Source organism: Manacus vitellinus, unplaced genomic scaffold, assembly GCF_001715985.3.
Source record: "Manacus vitellinus isolate BGI_N305 unplaced genomic scaffold, ASM171598v3 scaffold_20_pilon, whole genome shotgun sequence".
NCBI classification, from domain to species: Eukaryota; Metazoa; Chordata; class Aves; order Passeriformes; family Pipridae; genus Manacus; species Manacus vitellinus.
The window spans coordinates 11340724-11359445 of NW_021939471.1; the positions used below are offsets into that span (position 1 = coordinate 11340724).

General features: G+C 41.7%; 1 protein-coding gene across 1 annotated transcript in view; it reads right to left on the bottom strand.

Annotated features, from left to right (window-relative positions):
* ITPRID2 (ITPR interacting domain containing 2) overlaps window positions 1–18716 on the bottom strand; it is a 41256-nt gene extending 22540 nt beyond the window's left edge. The window contains exons 1-9 of the mRNA XM_018071864.2: window positions 18539–18716; window positions 18388–18439; window positions 13014–13063; window positions 12131–12187; window positions 9463–9499; window positions 8061–8159; window positions 7406–7614; window positions 5818–6512; window positions 2227–2299 (exon numbers count right to left, since the gene is read on the bottom strand). Coding sequence (XP_017927353.1) covers window positions 2227–2299; window positions 5818–6512; window positions 7406–7614; window positions 8061–8159; window positions 9463–9499; window positions 12131–12185 — 1168 coding nt within the window. The 5' untranslated portion in view covers window positions 12186–12187; window positions 13014–13063; window positions 18388–18439; window positions 18539–18716. The remainder of the gene's footprint in view (window positions 1–2226; window positions 2300–5817; window positions 6513–7405; window positions 7615–8060; window positions 8160–9462; window positions 9500–12130; window positions 12188–13013; window positions 13064–18387; window positions 18440–18538) is intronic.
* Between the last annotated feature and the right edge of the window lie 6 nt (window positions 18717–18722).

Below are 18722 nucleotides of genomic sequence, written 5' to 3' on the forward strand. Positions count from 1 at the left end.
GGTTTTTTTTTTTAATTTGAATACTTTACAACTTACTAAAGGCCTTCTTAAAATGCCTTACAAACTGTTGTAAATGTCAGAGGAAGCATCCACAGCCCTCTGTTTAAATCTAAAATGACACAGCAAGGTTTATAACAGTCTGTTATAAAGAACCAACGCTCAACCTGCTAATTGACACAGAAGTACCCTCACAAGGAAAAATAAAAAAGTACTGAAGTATTCCTTCAGGGGAAGCACTCAACTGGAACAAATTTTTTGTTTATAAGTGCTTATGCACAGTAGAGTCAATGCCACTGAAAAAGGTGGGTTTGTAGAGGATCATAAACTGAAATCAACATTGCACCAGAAGACCTGTGTTTGAATTTCATGCTAATCCCATCTCATGAGATTGCTAATGAGAGTGGCATTTCACATTCAGACACAATGGCCAGCATTTTTAATAAGAGGCCATTAACTTTGGATGCCTTTAAACTTGGTGAACCTTCACTCTCTGAGAAAACAGGTCTCTATGTTGTCTCATGTTGGACAACTTGCAAAAAAAAAAAAGGCTATAGTTTTTTAAATGTTTTGGATAAGTTCTCCATCAAATGGTCTTCCTCTTGGCAATTTTACTGAAACCTACACAGAACAAAGTCCCAAGATTTCCACATCTTCCAGGTGAAATAAAATGCTGGTCTCAGACTAACTTTCAGCAAATGTGCAGGCATCCATATTCTTAAGTCCCAGAAAACTCCAGGCAATGCTTGTATCATAATAAAATGTCACCATTAATGTATGCCAAGTGTATTCAGAAACGGGTGGGACATACTGCCTGGGAAACATGAGCCAGTATACTCTGCTTCTGTCTTACTGAAGTCCCATTGCTGGAACTGCTGGTACCTTTCAGCAGATAACACAGAACCACCTGACTTTTTTCCCTTGCATGGTGGAAGAAGAAGGCAAAATAACTACTGGGAACAGAACACAAACCTAGCATTTCAGAAGATGAAAGAATTAATTTTTCTTCTCCCTGACTGTAGCTCCTGGTTCCTTAAGCTGCTCTTCTCCAAAAAGCTCTTCCTGCAACTGACAAGGCCAAACAAACCAGACCTGCCCTGTAAAAAGTGCATCTCTCTTTTCATGTAATCACTTAAAGCATGTAGTAATGAACTCCAAAATACAGCTAAGGGAACAGCTAGAGATGCAGTTTCTGGCAGTCCTTCTTAGGAGTCTATGTTTGTACTAGAGGAAGCCTAGTGAGTACAATGCTGGGTTGAGCAAAGCACTGATGAAATAGCAGCACAAGCTATCACCAATAACCAGGCACTAACCTCCAGCACTCAGTCCAGAGCATTCTCAACCATGTTAATGCAATCCAGCTGACAGCTCACAAGTGTCAGTTCATTTGTGAAAATACAAGATCATCTCTGTTTCTTAAGACGGGTTTTTCTGCCTCTCCTTATTGTCTAGAGATGCTAGTCATGTTTCAGCAAGAAACTGCATTGCAGCTAAGCATCTACTAAGTGCAACAAGCTCTATTTTTTCTTTTATTACATGTATTAGCTAGAGAACAGACTTCACTTGCTAACATGGGGCAAAGTAACAATCACAAAATGAACTTAAAGATCAACTTTTTCCCCCTCCCAAGCCATAAAACACATAAATGAGACTTTGAGATGAAAGCACAAAACATATAAATAAGAATTTGAGATGAAAGCACAACTAAGTGAGCCACAAGAGCCAGTGCACAGTGTTTCCCCTGTGAAGGGCTAAAATTTCCACGTGGGTGTAGAGACACTAGTCTTCTGTGCAGCCAGCCTGCAGAGAGAGCAGTAGTGCATAGGAAAAACCTACACGTATCATGCAATTTAGGTTTAAAACAACGTAATTTTAGTTTAAATGGGTATCTTAAATTACAGGATTGACTAGGGAAAAAAAAAAATTCCACACAATCTGAATTAACATTTCAGGTCATCTGAGCTATCATCAGTTGTACAGCAGTGAGAACAGCCAGTGAGGTTATAGGGCTGTTGTCTTGTCTATAATTTGGTTGCCACTTTGTAGTAATGTTCTGTGATTTATCAAAAAAACAACCAACCAAAAAAACCCAAAAAACCAAAAAATTCAGATCTTTTTTATTTATAAAGAGAAAAGAAACTTTAGAAGTTTAAAATACATGAATCAGCCTTTCAGAGGTGGAAGAACAATCAGCAGCTGGCTGTCTCCCAGCAGTTGAAGTCTACTCACCTTTCCTTGATTTGGTCACCGCTAGCTGGTGCGTAGCTGGAACGTGTGGTAGATCCCCCTCTGTACTCTGAATCTGTTGGGAAGAGGAGATGAACATTAGTCAGCCAACTGGAATATGTTCCAGCGCTTAAAATGCCCAAGCTATACACACTGCACATGAAGGACGTGGTTTTGTTGTTTGGTTTTTTCCTCCAGTCTAACAGCCTATACTAATTGAAGGAGTGAATCATACCTCCCCCCGAACCAACTTTCATCAGGTATTCAGCAATGCTCCTGCAGGAGAACAGTGATCCTTGGGTAGCACCTCCCACCCACAGTGCAGGACTCCCCTCTGGTTACACTCAGCATGCAAAAAGACCTGGAAATCACATCCTGTGACAACACAGTCTTCAGCTCCTCTTTGACAAAACACTAAAATTACTGTGTGAAAACACCTCTGACCACCTTTACACTACGATCTTTTTCCATTCAGAACTCTTGGGCCCTCACTCGAATATAAAGAACAAGCAAAATACATTTAGAAAAATGTGTCACAAGATCAGCACACAAGGACTGTCATCTGCCACCCTACCATTTCCCACAAGCCACCAATCCTCCAGCAGAAGGACTCAGACCTTGCCAGAACCTACTCCAGACTTCACCATGCCACTACTCATGGAAGTACTTCTTGCGCCTTCCAATAGAAGAAAGGAAGGTAATGTATTCAGAGCCATGGAGATATCAACCGGGAAACTTAAAACCACACAGAACTGAATCCTATTACTTAATAACTTTGTGAAACACAGCCTTATTAAGAAAGCAGTTCTCAGGCAACCATTTAAACAAGGAAAAAATATGCCTAAAATCTCAACAGGGAGGCCTTTGTTTTGTTCAAAACATATGTTTTCTCTTTTGCGTGATCCAGAAAAAAATCATAATGGATCACATGCAAGTCTCCATGCACAATCCACTAACACAACTATCCTCAACCCTTCCCTCTAATGGGCTGCCCACCTAATTTCAGAATTACCAAGCAATGAATTTATTTCCATTTTTTATCAATTTGAAGATGTAAAATTAGGATACTGATGTTTATAGGCCAAAATTAGTACTTGCTAAAGAAGAAGTCATATTTACATTGGTATCATGTGTAGAGCAGCCACAAGGGTGCATTTTCTCAGTTACAAGGGTTTTGAGAAGTACTTGGTCTGAACTTTTCACCATTAATAAGTGAAGAGCATTAATCTTGCACGATAAACCTAAAGTTTCTGTTCCTTTAGGAAATGAAGACTGTACCAAAGGGGGAAATCCTTATTTTGTCCAAGTGCAGGGCAGCATAGAAGGGGCTCACCATTTAAGTTTAGGAAAAATTTAATTTTTTTTAAACACGGAACAGCAAGTTTCACAGACACTTTGTTCAAACTGGCCTTCCAGGAAGGGTGTCTTGATTCTGATGGCTAAATCTGCAGCCTTCCAACAGCTAAGCCTCTACTCATTTAAATACTGTCCTTGGCTGGGAGACAGCATTCCAGCTGCGTCTGCAGCACGGTGCAGCTCCTCAAGCACGCAGGAGCTCCTTCCCCGTCCCTTCAGCCAATATTCATGCTGGTAAATGACCTTCAGGACTGTAATTGGCCACCTCAGGAGTGGGTGTTTGGGGGAAATCCTGCCCTGACTCACTCCCACACCAGTTATCTTCACAGCCACAGACTTCCGAAGGGCACTCAAACCTTCAAGGCATTCGTAAGCATGGAAAGAGCTTCCTTGATATATCTGTCATCTTTCTTATGCATATGAATGCACTCCAAACCAAGCTGGGAAAACAGGGGGAGGAGTTATTGTTACTGTTTCTAATACAGTTTATTGTTCATTATACCCTGCTTAGAGACGCATAAAAATAAAATCATGCTGCCAGGAATTGTTCTAAATTTTCTTCAACAAAATTGAATTCCTCCCTCCCAGGGATCTGTAGGCAGTTGATATGTATATGCTATATCGCATAGACAAAAAATTCACCGCAATCCCATCCCACATCACATGTCATCTTGCCAAAACAGCTGTGTTTATGCCCTGGTATCACTGCACAAAGTGTGTCAACCAAAACTTCACAAATACATCACACTTGTGTAGAATTCAGCAAGTCTTTACAGTCCAACTTACACTGAAGGAAAATTCCACTCCTCCTTTTAATATATACATACACATATATACAAAATATAAACTTTGCCCTAGAGTATCAAAAAATGGATGTCTCCTCTGGGATATGCAGCAAAATGCATTGCTACTCAGTCCCCTCTGATCATGCCAATGCAAACATTTGTGTAACTACACAACAAACTGAATCAAGAAAATTATCTGGCTGAAGCCAGGAAAAATAAATCAAAATACACTGGTTCCTTTTCCCCCTCTCAACTGGACCAGTCCTTTGTTCTGGTTCAATAGATGGCCACACAACATGTGGGTGAGGACACAGTGGTATAAACAAGCGGCAGGAACCACAAGAGCTGGATTACCTTCTCTGCTTCATGAGCACCTTCAGCTACAACACTAGTTGATCTAGAAGAGCTTGAAATGACAATGACAGTACAGGATCTACTAAATCATCATGTCATCATTCACTGTAAAACTTTGGGGATTTTCTATTCACTTGCTTTCTTCCCTCATTTCACCTATGACATCACAATCCTTCATTTTAAATAGCTATTTCACATAGACAAAAATATTAACTGCTGAGCTTTTAACAAGAGTCACATTGAAATTTGTCCACCAAAACATCTGCTAATTTAAGAACTGTAATGCAATTCTCACAATTCAAGCTGCAAGCCTGTTAAAAATTTGCATTCTTAAATTTGTAGACCACATGTTTACTAGGCTAATAAACAAAGCACTTACACGAACCTGGAAATGAAACTCCCTTTTGGACAATTATCAATTAAAAAATGGATATATGCATTTATGAAGATATTAAAAGGCATCTAGTACAGAATTTGTAACTGAGCCAACCCCAAAGTCATGTCAAACAGTGACTTTCAATGTGCTAATTTCCAGGGAACAAATCAACTTATAGTAGATTGTTATCAAAACCAAAAGTTGCACAAGATGAGCACCTCACTCTGCTTGATAGCCCCTTTTCTGTTTCATGCAGCAACGTTCTTCCTTTATTCACAAATTTATCCTTAATCCATATCAATTAATAAACTGAATTTACTTTTAGGCAACAAAAGTAATGATTTCTAGTTGGAAATTTAAGTAAAGTAAAAATTTAAACCCAAAGGTTTTAATATATACACAGCCTAACCTAGATCTATTTACACATGAAAACTTCCTAAGACTTATGCCAGTGATTGAAATTACCTGAGCTTCATTAAAAAAAAAAAAAAAGAATGACAACTGTCTTGCTGACTCTCAGGAACAACAACAGCAGCAGCAAGTTACCTCATGAAGAGGATCAATTAGAGCAGCCTACAACTCTTGAGAAAGTGCAACAACTCAAAGAATTTAAAGTATTCCTGGAGAAAACACTGTCAACTACATAGGAGGGAACATTCTCTGCTGGCAGATAGCAAGGTATGTAAACTGTATGCACAAACAAAGTCATGTATCTTCACTCACCTCTTCCATCTCAAAGGAGTCCTTCTGCTGCAGCATTAGATTCATTACGGATGGGTTTGCGAGTGGAGCGCAGGGGTCTCTACCCGGCGGTGCCATGGACAGCCTTTGTGTCAGGACGCTGCTGTCAGATGTGCTAGAACTGCTGCTGAGGCCTGGAGAGTCCAAAAGACCAGATTCTTCGCATGGTCTGTCCTGGGCATTTGCCAACATGCTACTTTGCACGTCCTCTGGAGGCACAGTCCCCTCTCGTGTATCATCAGTCACAGCAGGAAGGTGTGTAGGTTTATCTGTGTTCCCATCCTTTTTCTGACTACTAGCCATCTCCTCCTTTACAGTAGCCAAAAAAGAGGGAGAATCTTTCTTTTTTGAATATTTTGGTAATTTAGATTCATTTTTAACATCATTTTCCTCGCTCCCTACTTCAGCTGGACTCTTCCCTTTTTCAACAGGTGAAGGACTCGAGCAGCTGCTACCATCGGCTTGCTGTGTGCCACACAGATTGAGTTTTGACAAAGTCTTCATTAACCGACTAGCTGTATTGCTGCGATTTAAAGGGGGAGGGCTGGATGCCTCTTTGCTGGAAGACACTGAATTCAAACTACCAATTTTCTGCAAAGGAGTCCCAGAGACTTGAGAATACAAAGAGGAAAAAGCATTGGCCACAGTAGTAAGCACTTCAATCTGACGAAAACGACCTGTACAAGAATGAAACATAAGGCAGAGATTACAAGGACGTTTGCTGTCATCACGTCCAAGACCTGTTGATCTGTCTCTACATGATGCTTTGAATTCTCAAAGATAGCTCTTCATAACTGAAGAGGGAATTTTGATCACAACCTCTGCCCACCCCCACAAACCTCCTACTTATATCAAAGGCCCCAAAGGCTGACTTAACACTGCCTAGTCCTGTAACACGAAAGTGATACCATACTATGAAAAAAAAAAAGAAAAACCATTTCAAGAATCTTTACTAAATGCAAAAGAACAGCATGGAAAGCTGTTACAAAGTCAAAAAATGGCACATGTATGTGAGTGCAAGTTACTTTACAAAAGGCTAGGAAGAAAGTGTTACTTGGGTTGCTCTCTCCATCTACAAGAGCACATTTCAGCTATGCCCTCATTTCAGCAACACTCATTACTGACTTAACAAAGCTCCTGTCCAAGTCAATAGAAATACTGTCCCAGATTTCAACAATGACAGAAAGAGGTCACTGCCACCCAGAAACTGAAGAACACAAGAAACAGAGGGATATTGCTATTTGTTCCAGTGCTCTAAAGCTACAACAGAAGACAAGCTTAGGAGTAAGAGATGGAAATGATACAAACCAGAGACAGCATATTTTACAGGATGCCTTTCATTTCCCTCCCGCACCATAAACCCCTTCCACTCACGCCAAGGAGTACAACCCTGATAGTCACCTCTTGCCATATTTAAGACCAAGCAAGAGTTTTATTATGAAATCTGAATGGAATTTGCCCTTTAGGCTGTAAAGGGGTTTTGCCAGAATATTAGACACACACCTTCTTTTGGAGTTGTTTACATAGTTAATAAACTCATAAATAAGCTGTGCTTCAAAAACATACTTACTTGTTAAAGCAAAACTTGGATTTTCCACTTCCATCCGCTGTATTTGGGCATTCAAAAACACTTTGATATCTATCCCTCTGGCAAATGATGCTGAATTAAAAAATCTCGCTGGAATTTTTGAAGCAATATCTGGTTCATCTCTTCCAAACCCAAGGTTATAGAGTACTTCTTCAGGATCTTCCTCATACAGCTCCAGTAATTCAGAAACACTAGACAAATGAAAGATGTTTACTATCTACCTCTCTCAGGATCCAGTCCTTTCTGTCCAACTGCTAATTCCCCCCAGAAGCCACATTGTTTTACTGAACTTTCAACTCCTACAGCTTAGACTACTTTGGGAAATAATTGTGGAGATCTCTGCATCTGAAGTTTTGGCTCCCATCACCAAAGCCACCGGCCCAGACACATCACAGATCAAATCCTGTAATTTATATCTGTAGAGCTCAGATTTCAAAATGCCATTAAAATTTCAGGCATTTCTAATGTTTAGGTCCATTTGTTAGCATTTACTGCTAACTACAACTGAAAACAAATAGAAGTTTTTCAAGTAACCAAATGCAAATTGCCTTCTCCCTGCTAAATGCAACAATGCACATAAAACAAGCCAAACCCATTTAACTGAGGAACAGACCTTCAAAACATAATACTCTTTTACCTTGAAACAGTTGCACTGCTTTTTCCAGACCCGGTAGAGTTCATACTTCTCCCCTTCTGGTGGAACTGCAGCCTCCTGTCCTTTGCCAGTACACCATTGCTGTCAACACAAACAGAGAAGACCCCTGTGATAAACCTCTTTCGTTCGGGAACTCGATTCTCTGTCTCACTGGAGAGCTAATCCTCCAGCACTGCTGAATTTCTCTTTTCCTCTTCAGTGTTATCTGGTTTATATTAGCCATGTCATTTACTGAAATACAGTAACAAAAGCAAACCCTGGGACGCCTCAGTAAAAATGTACATAGACGGTAAGAACTTGAAGGCAAATGCAAGCTGAGAAAACAAATCCCCGATCTGCCCTTGCTGCCCCACCCTCCCTGATCCCACCCTCCTCCAGTAAGGAAGCCCAGCCTTGGGTGAACAGTCCTTGCCCTGCCATTCCTGACTTCCCTGTGGTGCTGCCTCCTCCAAGACCACCTCTGCACGGCAAGGCCACTCTCCCTGCCATGGATACCCAGCTCCCCCTCACCCTAGCTGCCACCCACCAGCAGCACAAGACTGAAAACTGCCCTGGACCTGGCTGGGGAAGCTGAAGAGGCTCCAGAGCGGAGGAAATGAATCAAGATGAGTGCCAACCCAGATTGCGGGCCAGTTTCTTTCCCATTCCCAAACTATTTCTTCCCAGCATCTGAAGAAGCTGTCTGAGCATTAGGTGGTACCCTGTGCTCAAACATACTTTTATTGCCAATCTCTCTGGGGGACAAACTTTTCCAGGGTGAATTTTACCATATAAAGCCTAACATACACACACTCCCACCAGAACAGCTACTGAAAAACCAAAGAAGGCAGAGGATTCACCTAAAAGTGTATTTACAGAGCCCAGCTCCAGAGGATTAGAGACACTGCTGCCCACAGCAGCTGTGCAGTCTTTGCTGAAGTTTCAGTGAGGTCCTAGTTTCAGCACACTTTATTTAGACACTCCAACTATAAAGCAGGAGTCTCTCCTCTCCCAAAGTCTTCATTTTTCCCCACTCCCAAAGGATATCTGCTGTGACAAGCAAAACTAATCTTCCCTTGAAATTTCTGAAATGGTGACTGATCAGTGAGGCAAAGAAGGCTAATCATGATAAGTTACTAATATTTGTCATTTCTCGTTTTCCTCCTGCAACTCCAAAATCTATGTCAGGTCTCCTGGAAGAATAAAAATCTGCATTTTTTTTCTGCATCTCCTAATGACTGTTTCTACGTTATCTAGATCTTCTCCTTGCCTCTTATGTAAACAGAGATGAGCAGAAGAGCTTTACCTCTGTGGTAGCCCCCATGGGTTCCACTGCCCATCCTCCCTCCTGCCCTCCAGTATAAACATTCCTCTGAAGTAAACAAACACACAAAAAGATGTTTACCATGTTTCCATTTGAGTATCACTTCGTAGATGATTAGCTGTAGAGAAAGAAGAAGAAGTTACATCCAGACCCCTTCATAATTACACTTCCACAATCAGTACAAAGAAGCAGACAGTGAGCACATTTACCAATACTCCTGCATAAACCAGATTTTTCTTTTTCCATATAAATGTGATTGTCAAGGGCTGATATAATCTGGTTTATTCAAGCTCTGTTAAAAATAAAATCTCTCATGGACACACGTTTACATACTGTCATTAATCATATAAACCTGAAATTTAAATTGCGATAAGCTAGTAGTTGTTATATAAACCATTTATTGCTTTGCAACTGAAGACACGATTACCAGCTGCAGGGCTGTTCCTGGGTGGGAAGGGGAGGAGGACAGGCAGGCAGGCACATGAAGATTGCTCCAGTAGAGAAAGTAAAGAACACAAGAAAGGCAGCTGGCCCCATGGCCAGGTGCTGAGACTTTATTTGTTCGCCTTTTCATCAGTAAAGTGGGGCAGGGCCATGGCTGCCTGAGCTGTGCAATACATGGACAAGAGCTCAGTGAAGCCTGTGCTGCTGATGGGGCCAGAGGACATGCTTGGACTTGAGAGGGCTCTGGAGGGAGGCTGGCTGTCAGGTACCAAGCCACCTGGTCACCAGCCTCTGACAGGGAAGTCAGGACTTTCTGCAGCCAGATCGGCCAAGCACCACATGGGAACATCTCAGGCAGCATTATTCTTTCAGAACTGAACCCCACGCTTAAATTATGGGTTCCCCGAAGAGGCAACTGAGAATTAACAAACTTGCCCCAAGAGACCAGCAAGAAGCACACGTATGTTATAGTAGCCCTCAGAATCAGCTGTGAAAAGAGCAAAGGGATGTCACACGCACTGCCAGGAAAACCCTACATCTCAATTCACTGTACCAGCAGGGTAAAGTCAGCAACTGAGAGTTAAACACAGTAACCTCCCAACTTCTCTCTTGGATTCAGAGGCATCACAAAGAAACTGAAACGTACACAAAACACAGATCCCACATTTGTTTGGGGTCTTTTTAATATTCTTGCCCATATATGAAGGTAAGCCTATCTATAAGGATTATCCAGTGTCTAATCTGAACCATAGGTTCAAATAGCTCAGCAGTGGGCTGGGGTCCCTGCCCAATGCCCTCTGTACCATTCACACAGGGCTCTGGCTTGTATCTGGGTTCAGGCAGCCACAGCTGCACAAGGGCAGGCCATTCATACCAGCCTCAAAGGGGCTGTCTGTCTGGCAGGGCACACAGCACTGCTCCAAGCAGCTCTGTTGTCCTCTTGTTCTTGGATGGGAAGCAAAGCCCAGCAGAAACACCCGCATCCTTACCCAGAAAAATCAACCATCAATTCTAGTACTGGGACCTTTTCATCTGAAAAAGAGGGAAATTACCTTCTGCTAAGTCATGCTAAAGACTCACAAAAAAACAGAAGTCCTTAGAAATTATAAGAGTAAAAATTAAAAAGAAAAAAGTTTCATGGTGTTCTAAAATGTATTGACTCTTGTATTCTTGGTCATATGCTCAGACCTTGGATTATCATTACAAAGAAACTTTTCCTATGAAATCTTTGTACTACAGGCAATCTAACAAGTGGAAAAGACTGTCAGTAAGAAAATTTAATCCTATTCAATCTATTGCAGCAAGGGACTCATTTACTGCTTTTCCACCATTATCAGATCAAGGTCATTACCAGTCAAACTTTTTTCCTTAGAAGTCTTAAATCTTTACAAATTAAAGATATTTCCTTCCTCCAGGCCTTGTCCCACTACTTTGACACCATGGGCAAGACTAATGTGGAAAAAAAGGGCTTTCTACCATACATGTTCTGACACTTTGCAAAAGCTGTAATTCAAAAAAGATTAAAAGCTAAAGCAGGAGAGTACTTTTGTCTTTTTTTTTTTAACACTGAAAACAGACAATGTCTTATATCCTCTGTCCTGCAGATAACTTTTGCTATTTTACTTCAAGATGCTGCTGTTAAAACAGAATCCACAGTGCTTTTGTTAGTTTGCTTATGGACACCTCTAACTCACGATCAAGAGAAAGGCCAGAAGTCTTTTTTACAAAGACGTAAACCAGGAACGGCCACATCTCCTTCCCCTTAAAAAAGGGAAGAGAAAAGAAAAGGCAAGCAGTTAGCAAAGGCAAGTGTATATAGTGGCTAATACAGAATACTTACTCAGCTTTGGTGCTTTTCATTTTTAAAAGCACTTAGCCCTTAATAGGTTAGCCTCTTGGCTGACAGAATTTCATTCCTCCTTTCAAAAGCCCGCACATGCCACTCCCGAGGGATTCAGTGGAAGTGGGGCATGCACGGCTGCCAAGAGTAACCCACAGACAAGAAGAGTAAGTAGGAGAAATCATTTTCTCACAGCCTTGGTGAGTGCTTCAGGCTATGCTGTCACTGTGGGTATTAAAATGAGAAGGCAGAAGCAAATTCAGGGCTGGCTCTGACCTTTGTGTCAGAGACCCAGAATGTTTAACACTAGCAATAGTCTAAATAACTTCAAAAAGCAAATCTTCCTGCATTTTTCTATGTGCTTCATCCTGATTTTCTAGCCAATGCTGTCATTCAAAATAAAAATCAGACGACTGAACATAATTTTTTTTGCTAGAAAAAGAGTCATAATCCTGCCACACCCACCTTCAGCTCCCAGGGATAAGTCATCTTCAAAACTTCCTCCATTTCTCACCAGCATGCCTGAAAACATACAGTTAGCAGTTCAACAACTAAAATGCTCCAGTGTTTTCCTTCCAGCAGCTTATCTAAAGATATTACCAAGATACTTAATTTGATACAGGATATAACCGGACTATATTTACAATCCCTGCATTAGTCATGCAGTAAAAATGCATTAAGAAGTGAGAAGTTATATCTCAGAACACAGAAAAATTACTTTGAAAGAGAACAACTACAAGAGTGTTTTAGTTTTCTGCTCCTGAGTCAATGTGCAAGCAAATTAACTGCAAGCAGGAACCTGGAGGTACCACTCAACACATCTGTGCCTTCCGCTGCTCGGTTATCTATCCTCCAGACATCTTACCAGGGGGATCCAGAGTCTGAGTCCAGCTTAGACATTCCCCTCTCACCTCCCTGTACTGGATTAAGAGTTGAAGTGAAGACTCCAGGTACAGCAAGTAATTCCTCTGCACCCTGTCACCAGCTTCACATTCCCACTGTACTTTGAACTTTAGTATTCAGACCTGCTCAGTAAAACTTTCAGGTGTGGCAACCAGAGTTATTAGAGGCAGAGACTGCCTAATGATTGCAAGCTTGGAGACAAAATTACCTCCCTGCACATTTTGGGTTTTTTTTAGAGCTTACTTATATCTCCAGAAAGTCTTATTCAGATTCTTTTCCCCCTTCTCCAATTTCTTGGGCACAATTGCTCCAGTGGGGGAATAACTCTGCAACATTGACCACGCTGTGGTTTGTACTCCTACTAAACAGCCAAAGTCTCAGATGAATGTCCATGAAAGCACAGTTTCCAGCAAAAGAGGTTTCAGTAGATAAAGCCCTTCCTTACCCTTTAACAGAGGATTGCTTTGCTCATCCAGGGAGGCTCCCAGAGGCGTTCTGAAACCACAGAAGAGATTAATACTATTTAAAAAACTTGCTGCTTCATGTCCTTCCTTACAGCATGTAACAAGCTTGTGATAGCAGCAGTTGTCCCTCCCTCCGCCCCCAGAAAGCACAAACATCTGAGGACTGGCAATAACTTCCTAAACAATCCTCAGCCCACTACACAAATACACCTTGTAGAGAAACACCCCAAAACTTAATAACTGCAAAGCTCAAACACCTTCAGGGGCAACAGCCCCCTGTTGAGAAAAACCATGGGCTTCTCAGCAAAACACCAAGAAAAAATGAGCACGGGTTTTTGAATGGACTAATTCAATCTCATTGATGTAGTAAAATCTGCTGCCATTTTTCTACACATTTAAAACTTCTTGGAGAGAGAGGTGGAAAGCTGTATTTAGGTGATCAGGAAGAATCAAGATAAAAATCTTGACAGCTATGTTAGCTGTCACTTGCAGTTCTGATACTTTACACTGACTCTTATTTGGATGATGCCTCCTATTGCTAGTTCCCTGAAGGGTAAGAGATTTGCAGAACCTCATGGTGCTCAAAAGGAGCAGCAGAAACCACAAAAATGACAGGTCCAATTCCTCTCTGGGTTCATGCTACACTTGTTGACATTAGCTAGATGTTTCCACATTTTGTCTCTGAGATATATTTAACCAAAGACTTGTCACTACTAAGTACAGCAGCATTAACTTTCAAGGCTCAAAACAAAATCAGAAATATATTACTCATAAAGAAGGGGACAGCAGACGATTTATGTGCCTATATGTATATTTCATTTGGATTTTTAATTAGACAAACACATAAACCTGCCCAAAGACCTAAAAGTAAACACTGCTCTGATACAGTATTTATTTTGGTGCCATGGCCAAATTAAGCAAGGAAAATTTGCATCTGCTTTCTAACAGACCTTACATTTCACAACCTTTTTTTTTTTTTCCCTTCTGAAAAGAACTCACTCTTTCCACATGTGGCCTGCTGATATGGAGCAAGTTCACTTCGATGTGCCTTTTGCAAAGCAAAGCCCCACCACAGTGGGACACTAAGGCAACCAGCCAGAGCATCCAGGTGCATAACTGTGTTTCAGGTGACAGGACAGACTCTGCCAAGGCTCAGATCTCCTGTGATTCTGCGTCTCTGTCCAGCCAGAGTCTAAAAAACATAGGGTATATTGTCTAAACCTGTCACGCTACAATGAGCCTTATGTTCTTGAGGTAATAACTATGCTGGTTGTTTACTCCTCAGCTTTGATGGGTGCGCTTCCAACCTTCTTCCTCTCCTTCCCTGGTGGCTATTCCCATGCCTCTTTTTGATGTAGAAACTTGCTGGTATTGACTTTGACAGCCCAGGTCAGTGCTACATGCACTGGCAGGCAGAAAACCATAAAAGCAACTACCAAAGCTGGCATTTCCCTTTAGAAATTAAGTCCATTACCTTTAAAGCATGTTAGCAGCTACCAGAAAAGCACTCCTGTCCAACACCTCTTGTTGTCCTGCCTGCACTGTTGCACACTATTGCCATATACCCCCCGCGCTTGAAAAACTTGCATTTAAGAACTAGACACAACATCAGTTTAAACAAGGAACAAGTATCACACAAAAAATCCTTTTGGACAACAGCGTGGACAATTCTGCCTTTCTAGTCCAGGCTGGTTTTCACCAGCAAGGGCCATGGCTCTGCCTCAGAGTAGCCCTGTGCACTTGGGAACATTAGGGCTGGGGGACCCTTCCACTTACTGTGCCCTCAGGATGGGGCCTCCCTGCTGAAGGCACATCATAGCAGGTCCCCAGCACATCCCAGCAGCCTTGACACAGTGGCCACGCAGGAACGGAGGAGGGAGGCCAACAGCAACAAGCAGGCAGCAAAGAGCAAGTAAGTGGGTATGTGCCTGAATCAAAGGAGCCTCAGGTTTCCATTTGCTTTCGCTCATTTATTATTGTATTTTAATATATATAGCAATAACTTCTCTCAATATTGGCCTACAGAAGAAGTGAATGAACTCTTGATGCCCACACTGCCGTGGGGGACAGGTACTGAGCAGGTAAGATGACAATACACAGCCTTGGGGCTTCCTCTCAGCCCATAGGTTTGTTTGCTCAGCTACCAGTTGTGGTCGGGTGGTCTTCCAGAACAGGACACAGATTTTGCACTGTGCTGTGAAAGTGTTTAAACTTCAGCTTTTAAAGCCTTAATTGGGCAGAAGCCATGTTTATTTTAAACTTGAAGCAAAAAAAAAATCTCTTCTTTGTGAAGCATTTCAAGAACTCACTTCCTGCATATCTACAGGAGATGGCTCCTAAATACCTCCCACATCCCCTGTATTACTGGCAGAGTTTAAATATATTCAATCAAAATAATACACGTCATAATAAGAGTTGACAAAAATTTCTTCTTTTCTATCTGAAACACTTGTGTTTCAGCTATTACAAGCTTTCTTATTACTGCAAACAGCCTTTTCAAAGTATCAGGGAAAGAGCAAAGGAGGCCTTTCTCAAAGGCACAGGATTCCCAAAACATGAATGAACCAGAGACTTTGGGTAACATCTGGTATTTCTTAAGCCTCCATAATTCTTATCACCATATGATAAATACTTGCTTTTTCTTTTGAGTTTTGCTTTTAGTTGTTTATTTAAAAAACAAAACACCAAAACCAAGAACAACAATTAAAAAAAGAAAAAGATAAAAAGAAAAAACCAAAACAACTAAATGTGTCTACCAAGGTAAATAACATGGAATATTAGGAACCCTCCTCTCCTCCAAAGCAGATGTGAAACAGAGATGCCAAGTAATAAGAGCCCCAAACCACTAACGTTAATATCAAGGGACAGCCAGTAATTCTTCTTATCCATATTAGAACACTATTGAAGCTTTTAGAAGCAAAGAAAGGAATAAATCTTATAAGCAGATCTCTTCATGCAGTAGGTTGATATTAAGTTTTTAATATCAAAGCGGAAAATGAGATTTTAAAAGTGCCAATTTTCTTCTGATTTCACAAACACAGAAACTCAGACAAAATGGGAAGGACTGCTTTTAGAAAATATGTAAGAGAGAAAATGCTTTATTTTAGTGATTGAATCTTCACTTGAAGTAATGGCTATATGATAGCTTGTTACAGAGCTAACTTGTAAGAATGAGGTTGTGTGATGAACCAGAAATAGAAGCTCTGTCTGTGTATGACCACACTTTGTAGCAATCAAAGCTCCAAGCAAATAAACAAATAAACAAATAAAAATGTTGGAGTTAAACAAATAGGAAATTTCAGGAATGAAAACAATTGTAAATGTCACTGTTTTTTTAAAATAAAACACTAGAGTATCTGCAGGGCTATTCTGTCATCTGTTAATGCTGTCCTCTTTGCCTATGTACACTGCTATCAAGAGACAATCAGTTCAAGGTTTCTATACATACAGTTACTTATAACACTGCAAATTGAATTATCACTTGACTACACATGCTAGCTACTGCTTGCATGTATATTAGACACAAAAAAATAAACTATTCTGCAGTTTCAAAACACAAGGGATGTGCACCTCTTCAGGCAGCTGGCATTGCACTTACCAGACATGAATTATACATGCTGGTATCCTGCATGTTAGAGTCAGAGGCTAACTTCTGACTGAATAGCTTGGTTTAAGAAATATTTTTTAAAAATAAAGATTTTATCTTTCTAGGGTGAACAGAAGATTCTTCTGAAAAGATTTACAACAGTAAATAGTTATACTTTAAAAGACTTCTGTGGAAGGGCCACAACAGGTTTCACAAACATGTGTCACCTAAATTTGCATTTCTATATTAGCAAAAGACTAAACTTCTGCTTAATTTCCTTCTGTGTAAAATATGCAAATAGAGTGTAAAATAAGATACCCATATTTTAGGAATCAACTGCCAGAGATGCAAACACATTCCGCGGAAGTGTGTGGTGCCAGTTTTAACAATAGATAGTTACCAAAGTACAGGAATAAACCCGCAAACTTTGTGTTATTACTCAAGATTTTGACCATCTATTAGATGTTTATGTTGTCAGTTTGCAGCTTTGTTAAAGTCTGTTAAAGTCTGTATGGAAACAGTAAGGACCACAGGACCAGGGAAGGTTCTAGACAGAAATCCTGCAGATACAGACAAAAGTAGCACTGCAGTATTATGAAGAATTTCTCCGTCAGGGGCCTCTTCTCCCTCCACTCCTCCATTTTTTGCCCTCCTCAGGCAAAAAATACTTCTAATAAAGCACTGATTTCATAATACTAATTTTTAAGGATATATTTTGGAAGACCAACAGAACACCAGATTTGAGGTAAAGTCAGAAAAATCTTCTCCCATTCTAGTATTTTGGAGGAACGGTCTGCCAGGTCTTAACATTATATTTTAAGGATACAGTATGATATCAAGCCTGTAGCTCCCAATACCCCCTCCAAGGCACAGCCTGTAAAGATCTGAAGAAAACTATACCGAGGAGCCTGTAGCTATAAAGTAACCCACACTTCAGTTACAGAGTAAGCTCAGTCAGCTGCTTATTGGATCAAAAGATCACAAAGGCAGAGCTAATCTCGGTGGTAAATTTTCATCTTAACATAGCTGCTCTCAAAAGGAGAAGGAAACTAGAAATAACAAGTAGGAGAGGTCTTGAAATGTCATCGTTAGCTCCTGGAAGGCTAACTGCAGCTTCTCCCCATCAACTCCGGCTCCAAGGGCTGTTAGGACTGAATGGAGAAAAAGACGGGACAAAACCAGCTGCTACATTTATGCTTTTATGTGACTGAGAATGAAAAAAAAGTAATGTCGTCAGACTGTTTCAAACACCAAAGATTATTTTGTAACAGTAACAGGAACACGGACAACATATACCGTGCCTCAAGTTAATGATAGAGGACATTAAGAAACTCAGATAAATTAAGTTAGTCTAAACAGTGCCATCACTCCTGGAGGCCTAGACGCACAAAAACCACTGGCGAGGAAGCAACCGTTTCTTTGAATCTGCACCAAAAACCAGCCAAGGGAACACCGGAAGCTTTAAACTGGAGCCCCTCGGAGAGAAACAGTGCAGCTTCCAAAATAATGCTGCCTTCCTTACCCTCAGCTGAGTTCCTCCCTCGGTGGCTGAAAGCCTTCAGGCTCATTAATGAGACACCAAGGGGAGAGCAGCTGCTGAAAGCCAGCTCCTCTCCGGCCCTACGGACACACGCCGCTGCTCCGCTCGCAGCCTCGGCTGGAGACACCGCAGGGCGCTCGCAGCGCAGCGCGTTTCGTGCCACGCTCGGCCCGCGGCGTCCCACGCGAACCCGCGGGGACCCGCCGGCGGGGGCGGCGGGAGCACCCACCTGCAGTCCTTCAGCCATATCGCGATCTTCTCGTTGGGAACGCTGTGACAGCCTTAGGGACAGAGCAGGAGAGAGAAGCCGACAGTCAGTACCAGCGAGGCCACCCCGCGGGTATCCCCGTGGCCCGCGAGCTGCCGCCCCCAGCACCGACCTGCTCCTGCGGCCAGCGGCAGCTCTCCGCCGGCGAGATCCTCCTCCTCCTCTTCCTCCTCTTCTTCCTCCTCTTCCTCCTCCTCGCCGCGGGCCAGCGCCGCTGCCGAGAAATCCTCCGCTTCCGATGCCTGCCAGGAGTCGCGGCTCTTGGCCCAGGCCTTCCTCTTCTGTGTCGCCCCGTG